General features: G+C 55.5%; 2 protein-coding genes across 9 annotated transcripts in view; one reads left to right on the top strand and one right to left on the bottom strand.

Annotated features, from left to right (window-relative positions):
• Positions 1-25,367, bottom strand: part of Cdh23 (cadherin related 23) — a 373,574-nt gene that overhangs the window by 84,086 nt on the left and 264,121 nt on the right. For all 7 annotated transcript variants that reach the window (XM_023718494.1, XM_004623978.2, XM_023718498.1 and 4 more), the window contains 7 exons: positions 22,113-22,302; positions 21,637-21,782; positions 18,510-18,729; positions 14,883-15,035; positions 13,259-13,372; positions 10,502-10,650; positions 24-84 (listed from right to left, as the gene is read on the bottom strand). In XM_023718494.1, coding sequence (XP_023574262.1) covers positions 24-84; positions 10,502-10,650; positions 13,259-13,372; positions 14,883-15,035; positions 18,510-18,729; positions 21,637-21,782; positions 22,113-22,302 — 1,033 coding nt within the window. The remainder of the gene's footprint in view (positions 1-23; positions 85-10,501; positions 10,651-13,258; positions 13,373-14,882; positions 15,036-18,509; positions 18,730-21,636; positions 21,783-22,112; positions 22,303-25,367) is intronic.
• CUNH10orf105 (chromosome unknown C10orf105 homolog) lies at positions 4,748-9,202 on the top strand. Of its 2 annotated transcripts, none has more exons than XM_023718539.1 (2): positions 4,748-4,852; positions 7,289-9,202. In XM_023718539.1, exon 2 carries the CDS (start codon positions 7,294-7,296, stop codon positions 7,693-7,695), a length of 402 nt encoding a protein of 133 aa, XP_023574307.1. In that variant the 5' UTR covers positions 4,748-4,852; positions 7,289-7,293; the 3' UTR covers positions 7,696-9,202. The 2 variants fall into 2 exon arrangements, with proteins under 2 accessions (XP_023574307.1, XP_023574301.1); XM_023718533.1 differs by lacking the exon at positions 4,748-4,852 and adding an exon at positions 5,662-5,686.

The raw sequence follows: 25,367 nt of genomic DNA, 5'->3' as shown, positions 1-25,367 counted from the left end.
TCCTCTCCAGGCCACCCACTCACCACGGAGGATGCGGTACCACACGCGCCCGAACTCGCCCTCGTCTGCGTCTGTGGCTTTCAGCTAAAGGAGAAAGAATGAAACACAGTTAATTCCTCGAGGCAGGGAGAAGCCCACGAGGCCCCTTCCTTCTTCCACCCGTCTCCTTTCTCTTCTTGTTCAGACCTGCGCTTTCCCAGCGATACATGAGTCGTGCTCGTGCCCCATGAGGACACCCAGCTGGCGATGGCCCCTACTGCCCGGCCCTGCGCAGGTCTGTTCCTGCCCCTGCCCCTCCTGCAGTTCTGGGGGGATAGGGAGCAGGCACCCGGCAGCACTGCAGCTCTCTGGGTCCTCCCACACCTCCACAGGTCCCCCATTAGCCTTGAGATCCTGGTGCTTCTTGCCCACTCCGTGGCCCTGAAGTCCCTCAGGCCACTCGAGCTGGGCACTGCCCATGGTGATGAAGCCCATGAGGTCACCTTCCTGGCAGCTGCTCTGTGGTTGTCCACACAATACTCCTCTCTGCCTCCTCTCAGATCCCTCAGATCCCTGGGCTGCACTGGGGCTTGGGTGCTGTCTTGGGCGCATGCTGTTCTGACGCTGAGCCCCTGTCTGACGCTTTGCATTGGTCACGGGGAATCTGGCTCCGAGGCTGCTGCAGAGCAACACCGGCCCTGCTGAGCTGCTCTGTGCTGCCCTAGCTGCTCCCCTTTCTGTTCTCACCACTCCACATCAGCCCTGGCGTGTGTCCTGGAGCCACCATGCTCTCTGTGACCCCACCACTGTGGCCAAGGGGGCTGGGGCAGGACTGGGTGCCTTTGCTGGGAACACACCCTTTGCTGGGAACTGGGATCCTAGGCTTAGGGAGCAAGTCAGGCCTACAGGAAGGTCTAGCGGCAGCATCACTCTGAGTTGCCCTCCACCACTGACTCTGCTGGGTCACGCAGGCCTCCTTGCAAAGCTAGATCACCAAGTGTGTGCTGGCCACAGGGCCTTTGTCTATGCCATTTCCTCTGCCTGACACACTCGCCTTGCAGATATGTGCCTGCCCTTTTCCTTACATCCTTCAGGCCTTTGTTTAAATGCTAACTTGCATGGGCTCTCTCTGAATAGCATGCAGTCCTCCATCCACAGCTCAACCAACCAGTTAGAAAATACTTCAAAAAATCTATACTGCATAGGCATATACATTTTCACTTGGCATTATTCCCTATACAATTCAGAACAACTGCTGACCTCCCAGTTACACTGTATAAGGCATTTTTCATAATCTAGAGAGACTTAGAACATGCAGGAGCAATGGAATATTACTCAGCCATAAAAAGGAATGGAGTTCCGTCACCTGTGAGAACAGATGGAATGAAGTGGAGGAGGAGCAGTTAAGTGAGCTAAGTTGGACACAGAAATCTAAATATCACATGACCTCGTGTCCATGTGGAAGCTGAAAAATTGGTCCCAAGATGTGGAGAACAGAACTGTGGCTCCTGGGACTGGGGAAACATGTGGGGATGGGGAAGGGAGAGAGGATGGTGGACAGGTGCAGGGTGCAGGTGGGTGGCAGGAGCAGCACCTGTGCCACGGTGTGACTCCATTGATGTTGACAGCGTTCGAGTGGACACAGTGGCATCTCGGTTCGTGAACTTCTTCCTACTCTTCTGGTTGCAAACTGAGTTGGGTGAGCATCGAGTCCAACTTAAGGCTTAGGGTCGGGGTTGGCCTTACAGGGAAATCGGACTCGGTTCTCACCCAGTTCGGCTTGTGACCAGAATGGTGGAAAGAATCAAGTTTAAGAAGCGCTGTGCTTCAAAACAATAGCAGAGAACTTTGAACGTTTTCAAGAAAGAAGGAGAGGTAGATACGCTCATCTCCCTGATCTGATCATTCCACGTTGTACACCTGTACTGAAGTGTCACAATGTCCCCCATAAATGCGTACAATTAGAACGTGTTAATTAAAAATAAAAATATACTTAAAATAAAAAGCACACAAGAGGTAGTGTATAAGCTACATATATGTGTTTTGATATTGGGGTGTCCTGGAACCTGCTGTCCATGCAGACACGGAGGGACAGCTGTCTCTGAGATGTGGTCCCACTGTGTTCTCAGCCCTCTTTCCCTGCCCCTCCCCCCCGCCTCCAACACCCTACACCTTGTCTACTGCCTCTGTGTGCACTTACATCCTTGTCTCTAGAAAAATGAGTAGTCCAGCACACAGAAGGCTCACATGTCAGTTGAATGTTGATGGCTCAGTGCAAATCTCCAGTGCGGGGTGCCATGCCTGATGATCAGGGAGCACCCCACACCACAGTACTGCAGTGTTGGGGCCCCAGATGCTCTGAAGCTCTCCTTCCCCTCAGAGCTTGCACCTTGGGCCTGGCCCTAGCACATGTCTCTTTGAGCCCAGGTCCTTTCATTCTTGTTTTGTTTTCTGTCTCCTGGAGCCCTAAGCAGGCCTTCCTCTCTTTGCCCACTGGAAAACCTCCTGAAAGAGGGCAATGGGCTCCTGCTTGCAATGCGCAAGCCAGCAGAGGCCATGGACAGCGGGACTTGCTTCTGGTTCCAGAGGCAAGGTGTACACTGGAAGGTTCAGGAAGATCTGGCTTCGCAGAAAGGGTTGGGAAGAATAATAAGCTGGGAGCATAGAGAGCACAGGGAGGCTGCTGAGGGCCAGAGGGACTGGGGACTCCCTCTGCCTGTGCTGGGAAGTCCACACCAGGGACACAGCATAGGGAGCTGGGTGGAGGGTGAGACCCTGACAACTGGGCTTTGTCACTTACTGGCTGTGTGATATGGATCAGTACTTTAACACCCCAAACCTTAGAGGAGGTGAAATGCAAAGGAAGCAACTTCCTTTGCAGACATCAAAGTCTGACCTGCAACCAGATGCATCCCTGCCTTCTGTTGTATACCAGTCCCCCAAACTGTGTTAGAGGCCAATAGTCTTTTTTTTTTGGCTGAACTGGGGATTGAACTCAGGCCCTTGCGCTTGCCAGGGAAGCGCTTATTCCACTAAGCCATCTCCCTGGCCCCAAAAGGCCAATAGTCATAAATAGTCCTAGGATTCACACTTTACAGAAACCCCTCCCTGACAAGCGGGATGCTCTGGTCTTTTATGCTTTCTAATAAACATGCATCTGACCATTCCCCAGCACTCATGGCTCGCTGTTTTGTGGGCTTCAATCTTCACTACCCCCAAAGCAAGGACGTGAGAGCTAGAGGGAGCTGGTTACAATCCCAGTGTGCATCTTGGCTTTGTCACTGGCTCTATGATACAGATTGATAGATCAGTACTTTAACACCCCCGAGTCTCAGCTTCCTACCATAGCCTGGGCAGTGTTGAAGGAATGGGGATACACAATCCTGTGATGCCTCTGCCTGGTGCCAACACAGGATGAGGTGCTGATGGCTTCTGCGGCCCTCTCTAGGGAAGCCCTCTTGGTTGACACTGGAGTAGGGACAGCTGGGTCACCACTTCTTCCTGTGAGGTCTAATGAGTTCTGGTGGTTCTGACAGTCCAGATCAGGGAAACTACAGGGCAGGAAGGCCAGAGCTTCCCAGAGGAAGCCTGAAAGGTCCCTCCATGCCTCCCTTCCTGGTGCCTGCACCACCTGGAGGTCTGTCCCCTGCCATCTCAGGACAAGGTCAGACAGGGCTAGGAAAAGGAGGGTAAGGAAAACGAAGATGCGTGGGCTGGGTGTTCTGAGTACTGGGACCTGCTTTTTGCCTGATGCTGTTCATGACAAGTGCCAGGAGCCCTTTCAGTTCAGGGACATCACCAAACCTTGCATGTCCCTAACTTGCTGGGTGACGCTAGGACAGCCACACCTCTCTGGAGCTAAGTTTTGTCATCTGAGAGAAGGGGTTTGTGTCAGCTGACCCTGCAGGTTACTCTGGCCTTTGTCAGTCCAGGGAAGGCTCTGATCCATTCTGGGGCTGGCAGTCATTGCCTCTTGTGGCCAAGGACTCTAGGCTTTTGGGATGGCTGGGTCTCAGGCTCTGGTCTTAGACACAGCCATGACTCCTCCTGGGTCACCTATGAATCTGGAGGCTTCTGCTGGGAAAGCAGCTCAAGACTCAGGCTCTGGAGTGGCAGCTGGTTGCCAGGGAAACTCTGGCTTCTGGGAAGAAAGGAGCTGGAGGACGGACTGGAATGTGTGTGCATTTTGGATAGAACCCCATGTCCCCCCATGCCTGGAGGAGGATGATCCTCCCTTACTGGTTGGGCTAGTCCTGTGCTTTCTGCCCTGTGATCTCTTTGACCTTCGCAAATGCGTCTACTCTTCTTGAGGAGGGGAGGCATTTTTTTGAGGCCTGGCAGGGCAGGGCCCAGGGACACAGCAGGCGGGGCCCAGGGGCTGCAGGGCGGTTACTGGGTGGCCCCTCCTGCTGCCTCAGGCATGTAGCCCCTCTCCCGGGTAACCTAGGGGCTGGCAGGCATTGAATAGCAGCCCACTGGTTGCCTTACCATAGCATTGTAACTCCCAACAGGGAAGTGGAGAGCCAGCCAGGGGACTGGGAGGCAGCAGAGCCCTCCCTCTGTTGTCCCCCCCCCCATTGCCTGCACCCCAGAGGGCTCCCAGGAGGCCGGAGTGAGGTTTCCTCCCCTCAGCTGCCACCTCTGAGGGCTCGGCTGTCCCCTCCCCCAAGGCAGGCCCACTCTCTACAAAGCCAGGTCCAGCTGGAGAGTGAGGGGCACAGGCTTACTGGTCTGGCCAGGCTGCCCAAGGGTGCAGGGTACGCAGGGCCCAGGGCAGGACCAGGCACAGTGCCATCCAGTGTCCCCCAGGCCTCCTGGGATAGCTGTGGAGACCTCCCCTCTGAGGAGCTGGGCTGCTGCGGCTGGCTCTGAGGTCAGTGCTGGGGCTGCAGAGAAGGCCTGGTGAGGGTGGGGGATGAAATCCTTGCTGGGGGTTGGGGAGGACATAGGGTATGTTTAGACTGGAAACAAGGCCCGGGAGGGCCACAGCTGTGCTAGGCCACACAGCAGTCTCCTTGCTGTCACACCTAGCTTTGAGGGACTCCAGAGGTAGGGAGAAGGCTGGACATGGGCTTGCAGGAGTACGTCCAGAGCAGGGCTCTTGGGAGGGGAGAGCTCCACTGCCCTAGGCGATTCCCAGCCTGGCCTGGTGGCTGCAAGGGCACCAAGTGAACCTGGCGTCGGACTGGGACAGTGTCCGGCTGTTTTCTAGCGTTCCAGGTCCCAGGCTGCCACAGGAGCCACATGCTAATGGCAACCTCCCTTAGGACGGATTGTTTATTTTTAATCAAAGCTGGTGCCAAAACCTAAAGACCATTTGCCAGCCTGACAGTTCTCTGGACTCCTCTGCAGGCCCCAAAATACCATCAGAACAAGTCGGATGGAGAACTACCCTTTTCTGACCCCAGCCAGGCACTGCCAGGGCAAGACCCAAGCTGAGTCTCTCCTTGTGGGAAATGGCAGGGGGCAAACCCTATCCCTCCTCCCGCTCAGACCCAAGGAAACCCAGCCCACCTACGCGGCCCAGCTCGAGCACTCTCCAGACAGGCATCACAGTTTCCACTGGCAGCTGGGAGGTGTCCTTTTCGGCCTGCAAGTGGGGGTGGGGCAGTAGGGCATGGGTGGGAGGCGCAAGTGGGGTGGGCAGCTCTGGGTGCCCTCAGTCGGCTGGGTGAGGGAGCCAGGAGTTTAGGTCCTGCAGCTACCGGTGAGTGCCTGGGGTGGGATGGGACCCAGGGGGCGGGAGCCTGGGCATCAGGCTCCTCTCCCCACTGCCTGCCCAGGGATTCTCCCAGCTTCCTACGGGAGCCTCAGCATGATTGAGCGTATGCTGGGCTTCGGTGCTGGAAGTTTCAAGCTGGAATGACACTAAGCAGCAAGTGGGGGAAGGAGGAGGCTCTGCGGTCCCCGGCGCCGGGAGAAGCCAAGGTCAAACAGAAAAGACAAGTCTTTCTGAGGCCCTCTTCTGGATTTCTTGGCCCAGGTCATAGAATTTGAAGATCACAAATGCTGGCCCATTAGCTGGAGCCCAATGATGTGTTTAGTTTGGCCTGCACAGTGTTTCAAATATTTCAAAATTCATTTCCAATTTTTTTGGAATTGAGTTTATTTGGCTTTTGCATTCTCTTCCCCTACTTCTTTCTTGCCTTAAATATATTTTAGCTGCTAATATTTAAGCATCAAAAACATTTGCCTTAAAAAAATAATCCAGGTTTCTGGCTTCCTTTGGGAACCAGGGGCAGCTTGGCATATGGGCCCGTGCTTTGAACTGGCACCACCAGCCTGGGGTCCCAGTCAGTGCGCCCCAGGGAGCCGCCCACCCATCCCCTTGGGTCCAGAGGAAGCTGAGAGACAGGTTCTGGCATCAATGTCTTCCATGTCAGGCACATTTCAATCTGACCACTTCCTCGATGGATGATCGTGAAAGATCATGGTAATGCCCTGCAGTGAAAGGTTTTAGGCAGCATCCAGCCCAACTGGTCAGCTCTTCATGGGCTTGGGGAGATGGTTGGGGGCCTGAGGGGTGGGGAGGTCATGGGGCCAGAAGTCAGGGATCAGGTTCTGGCCTGTACTTGGTCACAGCTCTCAACACCACCTCAGGCTCGACCCTCCCCCTGAGCCTTGGTGTCCCAGCATGCTGTGCGAGTAGTCTGGACTGGATCAGGAAGCAACGGCAGAAATGTGGGGAGGGGAGGGAGAGGCAGGCAAAATGAGGTATACAGAGAGCCTGGGGGGGGTGTGCCAAGCTGGGTGCCAGCGCCTCATCTAAAAGGAACAGCTATGGTTGGAGGTGAAATTCTAAAATTTCAAGCAAAGCCAGGTACCCTGGTATTATTTGACATCTCTTAAAAAAAAAATAGTCACAATTAAATTAAAAGCACTACAAAGACCTACTGAAACATGCCTGTGCCTTTTGCAGTCCTGACTTTAGACAGCTGCTAGGGTCCTTGTCAGGCAACACAGGTATCTTATAATCTAGGATGTGCCCCTGGTCACAGGGCAAGTTACTAATGTATTTGATCATAGACAGGAACTGATTTTAAAATGTGGGAAGGCACTGCTCCCTGTGCAGGAGAGGTAGCAGAAAAAGGCCCCAGGGAGTCAGGCCGGGCATCTTCACTTATCAGCTATGAGACAAGCCCCTGGGCCTGACCCCTCTGGGGGTCCCACAGACCTAACCCCTGATGTGGCCACAATGCTATCCGATTTCACACTGCCCTGCCCCCACCAGATTCCCCAGGAGTCTCTCTCACCTCTAGTCCTGGCTTCCCAGATCTGCCTCTGAGCTGCCATCCCTTTTCTGCTGCAGGCACCATGAGCACAGAGGGACCCAGCCTCCCCAGCCCCTCAGTCTCAAGCACCGGGGCCTTCCTCACTGCCCCAGGCACTCCTGGGACTCTCACAGAGGCGGCAGCGGCCACCCTCCCTGTGCTCATCGCCCTGGCTGGCATCTTCCTCCTGCTGGCCTCCTGCCTGCTGTTCCTGGCACTCTGCAAGCCGGCCCTGCTGGACCCGAGCCGCTGCCGGGCACATGAGTGCCTGCCTCACCATGCTGTGAGCCCCAGCGAGCCCCAGCTGCAGTTCTGGAAGCGCCTGGGCTCACTCCGCAGCTCCCTGCCCAGCTTCCAGCGTGGCGGGCCTGCCCCTCGACGCCCCCTGCCAGGACACGATGACAGCCTTGGTGACAGCGACTACACAGATTCTACCAAGATGTGACAGGAACTCCACACACAGGCCCTGGCCCCCACGTTACCTGCAGATCCTCCTACTGGCACGGCAGCTGTAGGACGGCAGCCCAAGCAACCCGCACCCTACATGCCCCCCAGTGTTTCTCTGTGTGCCTAGTCCCAGTCCTTTCCCACAGATGGCCCTGGAAGAAGACCTTCTTTCTGCAGAGCCCCTGGATCACAAATCAGGACAGATCAGCAGGGGTTGAACATAGGTTAAGAGGATCCTGTCAGGGCAGGCGTCCTCCAGCGGTGGGACCATCCAGACTTCTAGGACAGTTGTGGGACCTCTGGCCTAGGCCATCTGCGTGTGATCTCTGTGTGTCACTGACTGACTTGTCAGTGTGGGATTCTCAGACTCTTGGGACCTGGGCTTCTCTGCGCAAGGCCAAGGCTAAAGGCTTTGTTTGGGTCTCCATTTTGGGGAGTGTACAGAGGGCTTTGTTCTTTCCTCAGAGCCAGCTAGCCAGGCCCTACTCACCACAGGGTCCGTACCCACCCTGCTGGAACCCAATGCAGCCAGCCAGGTCTTCTCCAGGACGGCCTTAGGTTTGCCTCGCTTCAGTTTCCAAAGCTTCACTGGCTCCCTCATTCCCACTGGACACGGACAAAGCTCCTAGCCCCATACATGGTGCACTCCTGAATTCAATGTGTCTCCAGAAAAACAGCACCACCTGTCCTCCCTCTCCACCTCACGCTCCAAACAGTGCCCACCCTGTGGAAGCCTCCAATGTTCTCCAGCCAAACTGTCTTGCCTGGAACTCCTCTCCTCCTCCTGCGGCCTGCATGTCTTGCCTGTGCCGCTTTCCTCCAAGCCTGGGAGCTTGTGGAGAGCTGGATCTCATCCAGCAACTCGCTATGACCCGCTAGCTTCCAACACAGAAGTATCAGACCTTATTTTGGGGCAAAAGTGGCTCAAGCTACATGCATCCTTACGCCCAAAGCAGCAGGAGACCTGTTAGAAGCCTGCACAACCCAGGATCTCTCTGCCCTCTGACAGCCCCAGAAGGAAGCCCTCTCTCTAGCCAGACCCTGATGGAAGAGCCATTGCTCCTTCCTGCCTGCTTTCTCTCTCTCCTTCCAGGTCAGTCTGACCTAGACGGGGAGCCTAGCTTTGCCAGAAGCTTCTACAGGCATGGGAGGTGGCGCCCAAAGACCTGAACTTCTTGAGAAGTCAAGGAAGCCTGTCATGACTTGGATCTGGATGTCTCCCACAGAGCCTCATGCAATCATAGATATTTTAGAGATGGCTGGGCTCGAAGGTGTATGATTACTGAATTAGTCCACTGATTGGTTTGGCATAGTTCTGGGTAGGATTAAGAGCTCTCTACCCTGGCTGTGAGCACTACCTGCCCTAAGGGTGGGTAACCTGGATAGAGCAGAAGGGACAGGAGGTGGGCTGCTGTGGTTGCTTGGCACCGCCCTGCCCTGCTGCCTTCCACCCACCATGAGCTGTTCTCTGTGACGCCCTCTGCTGTGCCATCCTGCCTCAGAGCAAGCCAGCTGTGGACTGAAACCTCTACAAACTATGAGCTATAATAAACGTTTTCTCCTTTAACTCTGGGTGTTGGCTATTTTGTCTCAGCAACGAGAGAATTAAGACAGAGCCTTACTTATGTTACTCCCAGACTAGATTTCTGTCCTGAGTAGTGTTGTGTAAACAGAAACCAGTTCTCGGGGTACAGCCTCCCCCAGCAGGCTCTGTTGCTCTGTTCTTCCTGCCTCCTCCTGGTTTGCTTCCCCAGGGCCTGAACCCTGTGGGTCACTCACCATTGTCCTTGGCCAGCGGGCTCTGCTTGGCAGAGGTTTTCAGTGGGGGTGCGGTGCTGTCTGGAGGCCCAAAGGACAAGGACAACCTGCTAGGGGTGGGGGCAGGACTCTCAGAGGTCTGTCTGTACCTCTTGGTTGGGCAGGCTGAGTCTGGTGTGCCTATCTGTAAGCCAGGGTGGCAGACATGAGGCTGGATGGTGCCCCAAGTAGGGTTTTGCGGGGTTCTTCAGAACTGAGGTCAGAGGGGAACCCTCCTCCTGAGGCCAGACTCTTGTACAGCTCCCCCAGGGTTTCCTGGAATAGCTCCTCCCTCCGGGACCCTACCCCGCCTGCTCTATCCTCACACCAGAAAGTCGGCCCTGAGCCTCCCAGCCTTCATCCCTGCCAGTCAGGAACCTGCCCAGGGCAGGCCCAGATTTGCCATGCCTGGCTGAGCCTTGGAGTCGTTAGCAAGGCCCTGCAGCTGGTGAAGGGAGTCATTCATTCCTGGCCTCCCTCCCCACCTGGCAGTGAGGCTGGCTGGGAGCAGGAAGAGCAGAGAGTGAGCTCATTTTGGGGGTCCTCCTCCTCCTCCTTCTGAGCCTCTTAGCGTTGTCGCTCCTGCTCCCTGCAAAAAAGCCCTTTCTTCTTCCGCCTATTCCTTCCAAGAAGGGGCCTGGCCAAGGGCTGTGAAAGCCGCTCTGTTCTTGCCTGGCTCTCTCTGCTCCTTTCCGAAAATGTGTGATCTCTCCTCATCCTTGCTCTGAAAGGCTCCTGTCGGTGGGGTGGGGGGTGCAGAGCTGCAGGGGGAGGGGGTGCAGGGCCCTCCTGCTCTTGGGGGACCAGGGCCCTGTCCTCAGCTGACACTACCTGGAGCCCGTGCTCCCTGGGAGGGAGGAAGGACCTGGGTGCCCCTCTTCCCACAGTGCTGGCCCCTTCTGGAGCACAGGCCCGCCTTGAGCTCCTTCATCACCCAGCCTTCACGCTGAGTGCAGCGCTGTCTGCCCCCAGCCCACCACTTGCCCCAAGGGGCCATGGCCACCTGCCTGCACGATGCTGTGGCCCTCAGGGATGTCCTCAGGGATGTTGGCCTCATAGCTGCTCTGCAGGAAGATGGGTCGATTGTCATTCACATCCAGGACGGTGACAAACACAGTGGCCGTGCCCGTGCGCCGTTTGCCTACTGGGCCATTGTCTGTAGGAGATGAAGGACAGGTTTAGCAGCTGTCTAAGGGGCAGACTTCCTGGGCACTGGGTAGAAATGCACTCTGCTCTGCCTCACCTACACCAGCCTGTGCCCGGTAACTCCCTCAGCAGATCAGGAACGCCACCTAGTATTCACTCACATAACACCGGGGCAGGACCTCACAACAGCCCCATGAGTGGGCACTACTGTCCCCACTTCCCAGAGGAGGCAACTGAGGCTCAGATGGGTGGACAGGTTGAGCTCTAGGAAGCTATGTATGCTCACGTATTTTACAGAAGGGGTCTCTGATGATGTAATTAAATTAAAGATGTCGAGAGCATCCTAGATTATCCAAGGTGTCCTTGTAGGAGAAGAAGCGGAGGCAGGCCGGGTGTGGTAACATAGAGTACCTGCACTCTGAGGGAGGAGGGTGGCTTGAGCCTAGGAGTTTGAGATCAGCCTGGGCAACACCGTAAGAGTTTGTCTCAGAGAGAAAGACAGAGACAGAGAGACAGAAAAAGGCAGTGGAGACTTAGAGTAGAGGAAAGGACAGTCGAAGTGGCGCCACAAGCCCAGGCGCTCCTCCAGCCGCCAGAACTCCAGGTCGAGGGAGGGAGGATTCTCCCGGAGCCTTTGGAGGGCTGTGACCCTACCCACACCCTGCCCTGGAGCGCCTGACCAGGAGACAATCCTTTCTGTTGTTTTCAGTCACCAAGCTTGCGATGATTAATTCCAGCACTGAGGGCTGAGGCACTGGGTGGGCCCTTGTCCAGGACATGGTCCTCATCCTTGGCAGCAGCCCACAAGGGACAGGCAGAACAGGGGCCAGGGACACCAGAGCTTCTGGTCTCTCAAAAAATAAACATCTGAATTTTAAAATAAAATGTCTTGATTTCTTAGTTCACACCTAACTGTCATCCCTTATAAGCCAGATCAATCAGAGGAAGGGATGTACAGGTCAGATTCAGCAGGAGGGTCCTCAGCATTCGAGGGCCCCAGCCCTGCTGGGCTTCCAACCTAAGGTATGGAGGCCTCTGCGGGCCAGGAAGGAGGGGTGGCAAGGACAAGAGCCTCAACTCAGCTCTCGGGCAACTACGGTTGTCTCTCTTGGAAGTCAGGGCTAGGTGTTCAGGCGAGGCACCCTCATGCCAGAAGCAACCAGATAGCAGGAGTCAGCTGGGGACCAAGGGTGATTCCATCCCTTTTTCCCAGGCTGGCTGAGCACATATTGGGGTGCAAGTGCCTGCTCCCAGTTGGGTTCTCTCCAAACTTGCCTCCTACCGCCCTGAGCACCCTGCCTGTTTGTTCCAGTTGGGATACCAGACTGGGAAGGCTGCTGGAAAGTTGGATACCCTGTCTGCATGAAATAAAGGCTGGACTAGGGGGTGACAAGTCTGCAGAGGGATGGGTGGCACCCTAGGATGGGAAGAGAGTGGGGCAGAGGGCACAGGCTCCTGGGTGCAGCTGGGCTGGGGCAGGACTGCAGGCTGCAAAGTGAGATGCAAGCTCAATGCAAACACTGATGTGGGCATTCCTGTGTCCCCGGGGGTGCAAGGGACACCCAGGCCACATCACATTCTCCTTTTCCTCTGGAGTCTTCAAGGGCTCCCTATTTGATCCCTAGAGATCAAAGACCAAACTTCCAACTGAGTGCTGGGAACACACGACCCAGCCCTACTGGAGGGCAGCCTCTCCTTCCAGTGCAGGCCACACCCTGGGATGACAGTCTCTTACACACACCCGTGCACAACCCCGCAAGTGCACACACACTCACACACGCATACTCCAGGTGTTTGTGTGAGCTGGCCCTCTGCCCCAAGAGCCTGTGAGGCCTCTGCACCCATTGAAAGCTTGCCTGGCCCTCACGGCCATGGTGGGCGCCTGGTCCTGCGAAGCCTGTGTCCCTCCGAGGTCCCCCACTCTGACACTGAGGCCTGGGGTTCTGGGCAGATGAAACACTCCAACTCCAGGGATGGGCACCTCTCACATCCCTGACCACAGAGAGGGGCTTGGTGGGGGACATGGGAGCTAACAGAGCAGCTGCAGGCACTCTGTGGGGAAGGACTTCTGCCCTGCGGCTGCCTGGAACTCAGAGGGTGGAGAAGTGGGGCAGCTGCGGCCAGGGCCACCGCACGAGGCAGAGTGGAAGCAGTCACTGCAGGGACAGGCCTGATGGTGTTGCCCAGCCCTGAATCTAGTCACAGCTGTGGCTAGTGAGCCAGGTGGACAGGTTTTGTGAGCTCATATTGCTGAGGTCTATTTATTATTTTACTTTTAAAATTTGCAACTCAAAGAGCTCTAAGTGACTCGAAGGCAGCCCCAGATGCTGCTTCCTCCAGGAGGCCTCCCCTGTCCGCTGACCTGCCACGCTCCTGCCACCCTTTGTGCCTGATGCCCTGATGCCAGCCCTCCTCCCAGCTTTGTTTGGCCTGTGTTGCAGTCGGGCCTGCACACTGGTCTCCCTGTGGCCCTCGCCCAGCTTCTGCGTCTCACATACAGCACAGAGCACCAACCTCACGTTCCCAAGGGCTCAGGGACACTGGGGTACATCTGGTGGCCCTTTCTCCAGTCCACCAGCAATGACCACACTGGTGTGGCGCACACTGTGAGCACCTACCAATGGCCTCCAGGACTAGTGTGTACGCAGCAGTGGTCTCACGGTCCAGGCCCACCACCGTCCTCACCACGGCATCTCGGTAACCTACGCTGAACTTCCCGTCCACGTTCCCTCCTGGGGATGGAAGAGAGAGAGACAGAGAGAGGCCTCAGGACAGGCAGCCAGGTGAAGGGCAGGCCAGGGTATCTCAGCTCTGCTCCTGAGGGAGACAGGTGGGACCAGTCAGAGCACACTGTCAGCCTGTTTCTAGATGAACTGAGTAACCCAGGAGCCAGCACTGGCCTCTAATTCTGCCTGCTTCAGGGTCTGATGGGTGCTGCCTGCGCCCGCTGCAACCCAGAACCAAGAGCTGGACACTTAGGGAGCACCTACTGTGTACCAGGCACTCCCTGTCCCGAGGCTGTGTGTGCTGCCTGGGTGTCTCTTCTGGGCTCACTGCACAGACCAGCCCTTCACGCTGCCCCAGCCTGACTCATGGACTTGGCTGAGCAGGCAGCTCGGGTCGGGGCTGCAACCTGTGGCAGAGGATGGTGGAGTCGAGAAGCTTGCCCAGGTGCTTCATTGTGGGATGGCTGAGGGGCACAGCACTCCGGGTGGCCCTCGTGAGACACCATACAGTGAGGTCAGGAAAGGTGGGCAGGAGAAGGTGTGGCTAGTCTTCCCAAGCCCAGGGCCCAGAGGTGAGTGAGGGCTGCCTCTCTGGGAGGATGGCTCCTTGTGTTGTGGCAGGCATGTGGCATTTGGGGCAGCAGAGGGCGCCACTGCACCAGGCTTGGGGCCATCTGGGCCCAGCACGGCTCAGTTCCTGGTAGAAAACTGTGAAGAGTTCTCAGCAGGTCTGTGGGACCCAGGCTGCTCTGGTGCTGGGGCTACCAGGAGTGCCTTTGTCCTGATTGGTTTGTCCCCAGGGAAAGTCTCCAGACCCCCAAACCTCCAGCACAACCTACCATATGAAGTACCATCCTCTAGGGACAATTCTACTGAGCCATCTCCCTGGCCCCTCAATCTGGTTTCTAGTAGGGCCAAGAAGGGACTAAGATGCAATCAGTGCTGATGGCTGAACCTTGTGGCTGATGTTGGGGGTCCTGAGGACCAGCCTGAAGAGCTGCCTGGGGTGAGGAGGGTGTGGAAAGCTGGTGGGCCAGGCACTGAAGGACCCTGGGAAACCATCCTCTTCTGGAATATGACACTCCAGGAGAAGCCTGCCACTCCTTGCAGATCCTACCACCACCACAGACACCGCACACTGGAGCTGGTCCACTCCACACTGAGCCAGGACTCATCTGGTGGTTGCAGTGTGGTAACATTTTTGGGTTAAAACCAATTCATTTACTGAGATCTAAATCATGGGTCTCCATGCAGAAGGAAACCCACCTCATGAGTCAAGCGTCCTCAGGAAGGACAGGGCCAAGCTTCCCCCAGTGCCTGCTTCATCCCTACCACTGGGGGAGCACTGGGGACCTCAGGCACTCCCTGCTCCTGTCTATACTCCCAGCAGCAGCTTCTGGAGGTCCCAAAGCCAGAGCACAGTGGTTAGGGCACAGCTGAGGAGCAGAAGCAGGGCCAGACCTCACCCTCCATGTCACCTGGGTTGTCTGTCTGTGGGACAGAGCCCAGGCCGCACCTGTGATGAAGTAGCTGAGCTCAGCATTGAGGCCCACGTCGTTGTCCGTGCAGTTGAGCCAGACCACGCGGAACTCCCGAGGCACGTCCTCAGACACGGACACATTGTACACGGCCGGGAAGAAGGTGGGTGTCTCGTCGTTGACATCCAGCACTGTGGGCACAGGGGCATGCGGCTAGGCCAGCTCCGCCTGGGACAAGTCTGCTCCAGGGGAGTTGGCCCCAGCACCAGACTTGGAGGAGAGGGATTTCCACCAGAGTCACCACCCTCCTTGATTTTCCTCTGCCCCTAGGGCTTGTTGCTGCTCATGCTGTCGAGGGGAGGAGAGAAACTGACAGAGCTTCTCTGCAGCGCACACCTAATGACAATGACAAAGACGATTCTAATAAAGATGCAGACAGCGGCCATATGTGAGCTTCTCCACATGCAGGCCCAAGCCAAGCGCCAACCTCTAGTACCACACACAGCCCTCGTGAACCCTTATAGCCAGCATCATCACACACACTGTGGCCAAGGAGGCAGGGCTTGGAGCAGGTGCTGACTTGTCCACAGCCACACAGAGACAGAGCAGAGGGGCTGGGGTTTGGGGGAGACCCATCCCTAATTTCTGAAAGAGTCCTTGGGAAGATGGCAGGCTTCGAGGAGTTTGCCAAGGGTTTCTGTTATGGCTGTGTCCAGATGTCTCCCCAAAGCCTCATGCAGTCAGGTGGGGCTTTTCAGAGGTCACTGGATCTATAGTGTGTGAGGCTGGGATTGATTCAGGGTGCAGGGCTAGGCTCCAGGGCATGAGGATTAAGAGTGTGAGTGCTACTCGCCCTAAGTAGCCTGGATAAGATATAAGGGATAGAAAGAGCCGAGGTCACCCCTTGTTGCTTTTGCTGTCTCCTGTTTGCCACAAACTGTGCTGCTCTGCCTTGAGGCCAGTTGATTATGGACTGAAACCTCTACAAACTGTAAGCTAAATAAAACTTTTCCCCTTTAACTTTGGGTGTTGGGTATTTTGTTTCAGCAATGAAAAAGAACATGACTAAGACAGAATTTGATACCAAAGAAGTGGGGCTGTTGCCATGACTATACCTGACCATGTGGTTTAGGAGCCTTTGGGAACAGCTTATAGGAAGAGTTAGAAAAGGTTCAGAAATATCAGCTGAAAAAGTAGAGCTAAAACACATTAGGGTGTTCCATATGGGAGATTCTGGTTAGAGCTTAGAAGACCAGGAGGCTGATGGAAACGATGTCAGTAAAGATTAGGCTCGGGAGGTTTATGCTGAGAAGGATTGCATTGGCTGTTGGGCTCTGGATGATGTGTGCTATGGCTTAGCAGAAAGTTTGTGCTTTTCTGAGACTGAGATTAAAGGTGGGGGACTAATTAGTCCTACAGAAGAAATTTCAAGGCAGTCTAATGTTGAGAGAGCGGCATGGCTACTTTGGGGGCTTTCAGCCAATATGTGGAGAATCAAGAGCAAAGAGCCCAGCAGAATGATTTAAAACATTGTGAGTTTGGCCAGGAGGGAAGCTCCAGTAAAGCTGCGGAGATGAGCCGAGGAGATCTTGACTTTTGAGAAGGAATGGAAAAATAGAAAAGACAACCTGGGGGCACCACAAGAAGCAGCAGAGCTCCACCCTTTGCAGCCTCAGAGTTGCAAAACTGAAAGATTTTGCTTTGGGAAGACAGCCCCAGAGGGCCATGTTCCTGATAGGGAAGTTGTCGCTCAGGTTTGGTTCACAGGCATGCACTCCTACAGCCAAGAGAGAAGAAAGCCTGGCTATGGATCCAGCTGGCAGCAGACCTTGGCATCATCCACATGGTGCTGGTTTTTAGGTACACAATGCAAGTGTGATGGAGTCAGGAAAGCTTCCACCCAGATTTCAGAAGAAGGCCTGGGAGGCAGGCAGTGTGCCCAAGAGTGCAGTGTGTGAAGCTGTGGGTGAAGCCAAAGGTGCAGTGGGAACTCCAAAAGGCTGGAGAAGCCACATTTGTGGCTTGTCTGAGGAAGGCTGCAAGGAGGGAGCAGAGTCAGCCCCAGAGAGAAGCTATGGAAGCTACAACCACCAGAAGTGCCCTCAGGGCAGACCCATCCAAGCCCTTTTGAACTCATAACTTGCCAGAGATTGGAGGTGGTGCTGGAATTGAATTACGGGATTTAATGTTTGCCCTGCAGGATTTTGGTCTTGCTTTGTTCTCATTTATTACTATCCTTCTGTTTATACCTTTGGGGATGAAAATGTCTATCTTGTGCTATTGAAAGATAGAAGTGTTTAACTTTCTTTTCATTTGTAGATGGGCTTATAGCTGAGTTAGCCTTAAATCTTAGAGGAGACTCAGGACTTGAACTTTCCAGCAGTATGCATGAGTCTTTGGGGATACCTGGGGTGTAATTTAATGGCTTGTGTCTAGGCGGACCCCCCAAAGCCTCATGTGGTCAGGAGGGGCTTTTTCAGAGGTGGCTGGATGTAGAGTGTGTGATGGCTGGGATTGGTTCATGGTGCAGTACTAGGCTCAACGGCACTGGATCAAAGGTGTGAGTGCTACTCGCCTTGGGTAGCCTGGATAAATTATAAGGGATAGGAAGAGCTGTGGTCATCACTTGTTGCTTTGCTACCTTCTCCCCACCATGAACTATTTCTCCACTGTCACTGCTGTCTGCCACGCCACCCTGCCTTGGAGCCAGCCAACTATAGGCCAAACCCTCTACAGACTATGAATTAACTAAACCTTTCCCCCTTTAATTTTGGGTGTCAGATATACTGTTTCAGCAACAAGAAAAGTAGCTAAGATGGTTTTATTTCCCTTAAAGAGGCTTCTTCAGCTTTGTATGCCAAATCCGTTTTCCTTGGATACAGGGGGGCTTGGGGTGACCTTCACAGATGACCCCACAAAGGAGAAATGGTGGGCTCACTGATGACAGCCTCCTGCAGGCCTTGGAGAGACTGTACATACTCTCTTTAGTCATCCTTGGCAGAGAAGGGGGTTCCCAAACTGACACTATGACAAGTGGGCACGGGGCCCACAGGAGAGGTACTTGGGTATATCCTGCCATCCCAGGCTTCAATGAAGAGGGTCCACCCTATGATCGCTGCAGTAGCCAGTACGGGACAGACAGGACTCTTTTTTCAGTACCGGGGATTGAACTCAGGCCCTTGCACTTGCCAGGCAAGCACTTATTCTACTGAGCCACCTCCCCAGCCCAGGATGCATCTTGCCAGTTAAGCATTGTGTTTATTTCCCTGGCCCTACAGCCATAGCCCAGGTTAGTGTCCCCATCCTGCCCTGAGAATTAAAGATATGTCCTGAGCAGATGAGATACAGCCTAACACTCCATGACTAGAGCCCACAGAAACTATCTGGAGTCCACAAGAACTATCTGGAGCGTCCCAAGAGGTGAGAGATCTTAGAGAGGGCAGGGCCCCACAGCCCTCTTCCTGGGGCAGCACTGTCCTTTCATCTGGAGCCTGAGGGTTCCAGACTCACAGGACAGGGTGGGAATAAGGCTTCCCAGCCTGGGAGGCACAGTGGAGACAGGCTAGCCTTGCTGTGTACATGCTCTGTGGAGAAGGGCACCCACGGCCTGTTCCCTTTTTGCCCTGCCCCACCCTGGCCTGGCACCACCCAGGGCTCCTGCTTACCTCGAATGGTAAGGGTGCTGGTGGAGCTCTTGGTGGGCGTGCCCGCATCACTGGCCACCACCCGCAGCTGGTACTCGGCGATGCGCTCTCGGTCTAGCTCGGCAGTGGTGAGCACCACGCCGCTGCTGCTATTGATGAGGAAGTCCATGCGGGGCCTGCCCACCTGCATGCGGTAGGTTACCACACCATTCAGGCCCTCATCCAGGTCAATGGCCACCACCTGAGGCAAGGAGGTATGGTGTGAGGGCCAGGGACACTGGGCAGTGTTTCTCACCGAGGAAGGGTCCTCCCTTCCTTGGCACCCACACAGCTGTGCCAGACACACCTTCTTCCCTCAGAGCCCCAAGCTGGCCGCCAGCCTCAGTCTCACCACCCAGAGGCCAAGGGGGCAGCAAAGCTGTCCAGACAAGCTCTGGTGAAGACATACTAGGTGGCACTTGAGAGTCAGAGTCCAGGCGCCCACAACCACCCACTGCTCTGTTATGGTGTCTACAGCAGCTCTGGTCTCCAAGCTGTCTGGCACCCCAGGACTCTCCCTCATCCTCCAGTCCCCCTGACCCCAAGATCCCAGCAGCTGGATGACTTAGAAGCCCTTCTGCTATCTGGACCTCAACCCGAGGCCACTCTGCCAACAGGATCCCTTCCGCTCAGCAGGGACTTCTAAGTGTCCAATGATACCAGGATTATTTTTTATGTTTCTTTGAGCCAGGGTTATGCTATGTAACCCCAGGCTAACCCTGAATTTGAGCCATCTTCCTGCCTCAGCCTCCCAAGTGCTGGGATCCCAAGTGTTTACCACCATGCCCAGCTCAGGATTAAAAAAAAAAAATCATCTGCCAATTTCATTTATCAATCCATCTCGTGAGAGGCCAGGTGTGGGCAGAGCCCCTCCTCCATCGCTGTACTGTACCCCCTGGTGTTGCTGCTCCTGACCAGACCTACTTCAATTCAAGACCAGGCTACACCATGGTTTTACAGAATTGCACTTAAGATCCTGGCAGAAGACCAGAGTTGCAGCAGTGGTAAGCCCTGGCCTAGTGCATGCAAGACCCTGGGTTCCATCCCCAGCAACACAAAAAACCCAACCCAAACCAGACTAAGCCAAAGACATTGGAGGAAGATGTGTAAGACGGTTAAAACAAAAGCTTTGCACTAAGCCAAGCCTCTCACTATTGGAAGGCGGTGGACTGAATCACGTTCAACAAACTAGACAAGAGTCTGTCCTGATTCAGCTTACATGCCTCCCAGGCTGGGGCACTCACCACTTTATTTGTACCCAGCTCTCATCCCTGGAGGAAGTTCTGCACGCCCAGCAGAAATAGTTATGGTTGTGGTTCTAGATGTGACCAGGGGCCACACAGCTGGCTTTTCTTTTTCAGAACCAGGGACTGAACTCAGGCCCTTGCCCTTGCCAGGCAAGCGTTTATTCTACTGAGCCATCTCCCTGGTTCCCAACCGCATAACTCTTGTCAGAGCCTCTCCCTACACCTGGGAACTGTTTCTAAGCTGGATGCTCTTGGCCCCATGTGAACCCTCCTCCTGTGAACTCAGGATTGGTCCAGGTGGGAAGCTCTGCTCGGGAAGTCTGTGAACCCCAGAGAACTAGGTCTGGGGCTCAGTTGTTCCCAACCTTCCCCTTTCTGGGCCTCCTTGGGGGAACGGCCATTGTGCCGTGGAGCGCTCCTTCTGGGGCCCAGTCTAAGCAGCTGCCCCCCTCCTTTGAAGGTGAAGAAACTGAGGCACAGTGAGCCAGTGTGGCACTAGCTTTGCCCACTCTGGTACCCTATAACCGACAGACTCAGTGCCCAGCACGGCCCCAGGCAGTCCCGGGCCCAGGCCGGTGCCCTGCAGCACCACCGTGCTTTCCATTCTGCAGGCTCCGAGAGGTGCAGGAGTGTGCTCCGAGTCACACAGCACACCAGCCATGGACCTGGGATCCACGCACGTATTGCTTGGACTTCAAAGCTCAGGCCTTTTGGTTCCATCTTGTGCGGCAGAGCCCCTGGGATCAACCTCAGGGTGGGGCGCACAGCAGCAAGGGCTCTGCCACCAGGTCACACCCTAGCCCCAAAGCCCATGCCTTCAGCCATGAGGGCCTTCCAGAGTTTCTACATACAAGAACGACAACACATACAGTGAATGCCTTTATCCTGTCATCCCTGCCACCTGCTGAAGCAGTTCCGGCAGTCCTCTTTCATGAATGACTTTAGCTATACTGTAGCAGCCACCTGCATGTCTTGACTCAAAACACTGACCTTCCATGGTCATTTTGGCCTTGGGGAAGAGCCAGAGCAGTCACACAATGCCAGACCCAGTGAATAAGGCAGATGGGAATGCATGGTAATATTTTTATAAGCCTGCCTTTCTATCGGATGGCAGTGGGCAGCAGCATTCATCATATTTTTGATGTGAACTCATAGACACTCATGAAAGAGGGCTTCCAGAGCTGCTTCAGAAAGCAGCAAGAGTGATGGGCTAAGTGTGTTCCCAGTGAGGGGAGTGTCTGGAGGGGGACTGCTGGCAATGTGTTTCACTGTAATACACTTTCTTTTGCTTTAAACCTTTGCTGTCTTTTTACTCACCTCTTGTGGCTCCTACCTGGCATTATCTCCTGAAAGCTGTTCCTTCAGAGCCTCCCCAACTGGGAGGACAATGAACAGGAGGCCAAGGGGCCAGGCTCAGACAGCTTCTATACTGAAGGTTCCCACCTACCTTGGGCTTATAGGAGGCTGGGAGATGGGTGCCCATGTGGGGGTGCCTGGGCTGCACAAGTCTGACTATGCTCTAGAGCCACCTGCAGGATGGGGGCTTTGCCAGACCTCCACAAGCAGGCCCCAAGAACACTCTGACTTGGCCTCCTGCTCTCCCCCTCATGCTGGCCCACCATTCCCTATCACTTCCCTCCCTGGGGTGCTGCCCCTCCCCTCTCCTGTCCTTCCAGACTGGCTCATCCCCATCCCCCAGGGCACCCTAGCATAATCAATCCCCCAGGCACAGAGGTGGTGTGTGTGCACTCCCTGGGGGCTGGGCTGCCATCTCTGCCACCCTTGCCTGCCCTGCATAGAGCTCAGCATGGGACATATGAGATGACCTGCTGGCTGGCAGGGACATGGCCAGGACTGCTCACCTGGTAGATGGAGACCCCTGCAGGGGTGCCTTCGAGGACCTCAGCCACGGAAGGCAGGTTCTGGAAGGTGGGGTCGTTGTCATTGAGGTCCAAGAGGTTCACAAACACTGTGGCACTGCTGGTGGCCTTCAGGGGGGGTCTGCCGCCTAGAGGGACAAGGTAGAGAGGGGACCATGGAGAGGGGAGACCAGAGAAGGGGAAAGGGACAGGACAAAGGAAGGCGAGTGAGAGAGGGTGGCAGATTCAGCACCCCCATCCCAGGAGCTCCTCTGCCGACCTCCTGTCCCCTGCCTGGACCCTGCCTATGATCCTCAGGGTGCTCTGGGGGATCCACCTGGGAAGTGGTCATTATTTACCATAGTGATCTGACACAGCTCCCCTGGTTAGACCCCCAGCCTCTGAGGACCAGGCACAGGGCGACATCCCAGCCCAGAGGGTCACAGGCCACACCCAAGTGAGGGAGGAGGGCTTCCTACAGTCAGTGACGGAGACAATGATCTTGCGCATCAGCTCGGCCTCCTCAGGGTCCGGGTTCTCACGGTCCAGCATGACATGCGTGGTGCGGATCTTGCCCGTGGTGCTGTTCAGGTTGTAGAATTTGTTGGGTGGCTGGATGCTGTATACCAGGGTGCCATTCTCCCCCAGGTCTGGGTCCACAGCTACCACCTGTGCACAAGTCAGAGGCTACAGCTGCAGCAGGAAGCTTGGGGACCACAGGCCACGTCCCATGTGGTGCCCTGTGCGCAGAAGTGGGGGTAGTGGCCCTGCCCTCTGTGAGGACCACACCAGCTATGGTGTATCCGATGGCACCGGCAGGTACCTGTGACAGTGGGTGCCCTGTATCTATTAGACACCAAAGCCTCTCCATGCCCTATCACAGCTTTACAAGGTGAATGGCCATAATTGTGCCCATTTCACAGATAAGGCTCAATGAGGTTGCCATGGTCTTGAAGCCAGGGAACAGAAGAGCTGGTATCCTACCACAGCTCAGGGTCCCTCCACAGCCCACACTAGCAGCTGGCAGGAATGTCCAAGACACACAGGGGCATTTGAAGAATAGCAGTCCAGCAGGTCCCTCGCATAAGGGATTGGGAGTCAGTACTCAGGTTGAACACTGGAAACCGGGTGCCACCACCAAGCCCTCCCTCCCTTCCTTTGGAGCTTCTGAATGGGGCGATATGCAAAGGATTGGGCCCCTGGGACCTCATGTGACAGGCCTGGGTCAGGCCCCTGGTAGGCGGGACAACAGAGCCCAGAGAGACACAGGCCAGACTCCAGGTCCCACAGCCCCAGCCCTGGGCAGCCCCAGCCCCAACATGGCAGTGCCCTACCCCACTGCTTCCTGCTCTGTACTGCAGAAGCCACCGAGGCCGGGGCAGTGGTGGGAGCATCACGGCTGGGGAGGGTGACTGCTGTCCTGGGTCATGTCAGGTCAGTGTCATGCTTAACTCTAGGACACTCGGCAATGCCAGTGGGGATGCGTCAGGCCCTTCATCTTACTGACGTGAAGACTTTGTGCTTGGGCAGCAAAATCTGTCCCTTCTCTGGCTTAATCCCCAGCCGGAGGTGTCTCCGGGGCCACCAGACCAGAACAGATAGATGGGCCAAGGCAAGAGGACCGGGGCCCTCTTTTAGAAAGGGTTGGGGACACCCAAGTCCCACACCAGGCTGTTCCTTCTTCCCTTCCCAGACTGTGGCCCTAGGTGGGGGTCCCCAGCTTCTAGGCCTGAAGCCCCCTCACCATGCCACAGCATGTTGCCTTAGTGCCCACGGCCTCCATAAGGGGCCCCATCACCCCCTTCAAACAGGAGACAAGGAATGATTCAAGCCAGGCAATCATCTCCCTGATAGATGGGGACACTGGTGTTCCTGTGTCTCTCTGTACAGTTAAAGGAGGGACAGAGTTCTTATCCTGTGTTCCTGGGTGGGGAAACTGAGGCTCCGAGTACAGTGATCTGGCCCAGGGTAGCACATGAGGTCAATATCCCAGGGGGGCACCTGTGCGATCCCCACCCTGGGGCCACAGGCTGTCTCCTTCTGGGTAGTGAGCAGCTTCCAAGCGCCCCTAGCTGGAGGACACTGGCTTCACCTCCTGGGCACCCCCGGCCATGCCAGGGAGAGCAGCAGGCTGGGCCCTCCACGGGGCCCCCACTGGGCAACTGTGCAGACTGTCTCCACTTTCTCATTTATTTCGCATTTCACGCCCGTTATTTTTCTCCTGGCCTGATGAGGAATAATTCTCTCTCTCTCCCTCACCTTTATTTTGCTGGAGGCCTCTGAAAGGCTCTAAATCAATGCCCATCACACAGGTCCTTGAAGGAGGCCGTGGTGTCGGTGGGAGGGCTGGGTCACATGTTCCCCCACCACTGGAGACAGCCACCCGCAAGTGGGCAGCCCAGCTCCGCTGACCTGATGGCCAGCGCAGAAGACGGCGCACACAAGTTGGAATCACCCGGACATCTGGCCTGGGGCCTTGGGTCTTGGGGCCACGGCCAGTGTGCCCGCTAGAGGGCGGCCGGGGGCCAGCCTAGGTCTTGTGTTCTCCCTTCAAGGGTGCAGCCCCAGTCGAGGGAGCTGGGGATGAAGCTGGGAGGGGCCGGAAGGTCAGACCCTCACACTTTGAAGTAGTCGGAACACCCACAATATGCCTGGCAGCAGGGGGTTCAGCAGTAAACATGGTGGAGGAGGAAGGCGATGATGGTGACAGCTGCTGCTGATCGACCATTCCCATGTGCTGACCACAGACAACTCAGTCAGGCTGGAGCGTTCACTAGCCCTATCTTCTAGAGGGGACTGGGGCACAGAGAGGATAAGTAACTTGACCTCAGTCACAGAGCATGTGAGAGGCATAGCTGGGATTAGAAGAACCTAGACATTTCCTGACCAGAGGCCACCCATGTGATCTGAGAGCTAGCTCTCTCTTCATAAGCTGGTGAACTAACAGGCAGATAAGTAGACTCTGTGGGGTGGCTCTAAGGAAAATGTGGAGAGGGGCAGAGGGGACACTTCAACCTTGGACAGGTAGAGGAAGCTGAGAGGAGGTGGCTGGGGGAGGAGAGGCAGCAGAGCCTCAGCATGGGGTGGGGGAAGCTCGTGCACCCGAGGCCTGGGAGAGCTGAGTGTGCAGAAATGGAAAGGCCAGTGTGTGCGTGTGCACATGTGTGTGCATGTGTGTGTACATGTGTGTGTGCGTGCAGCTGCACACAGATGTGGGGGCAGTGGGACAGGGGTGGGCCAGCCCTGTGCAGTCGTAACCACATTCTCTTTGTCACCTGGCCCTCTGGGTGGGGTCCCTGCCACAGCCCTCCTCACTGTGGCAGATGGTCCCGGGGCCCCTCAAAGGCATCAGCAACGTACCCACAGAGGATTTTTATGATTATTCCTCTTGGGATGATCTGGCTTTGCAAGCTTCTTTTTTTTCTTTCGGTATGAGGATCAAACTCAGGACCATGAACTTGCCAGACAGGTGCTTATGCCACTGAGCTATTTCCCCTGGCCCCATGTCAGCTTCTTGATTTCTGATTTTCTTGCGATCCTTGTGTGTAACTAGGAATTCCACAGAATTCTGGAAAATCTTACTTAGATTCTGTCCTTGGATATGATGAAATTTCCCATTACTAAAGTTGTCATATTACCTGTGACTCTGATGTTTCATAAGACAAGCTTTAATTTTTATTTTCTCTCTCTCTCTCTCTCTCTCTCTCTCTCTCTCTCTCTCTCTCTCTCTCTCT

This window comes from Octodon degus, unplaced genomic scaffold (genome assembly GCF_000260255.1).
Source record: "Octodon degus isolate 3935 unplaced genomic scaffold, OctDeg1.0 scaffold00005, whole genome shotgun sequence".
NCBI lineage: Eukaryota > Metazoa > Chordata > Mammalia > Rodentia > Octodontidae > Octodon > Octodon degus.
The sequence above is the reverse complement of the archived record's forward strand: the minus strand, read 5'-3'. Positions and strand labels throughout refer to the sequence as shown.

Coding starts and splice junctions, on each gene's coding strand:
- CUNH10orf105 (XM_023718539.1), top strand. CDS start 7,294: ATGAGCACAGAGGGACCCAGCCTCCCCAGCCCCTCAGTCTCAAGCACC.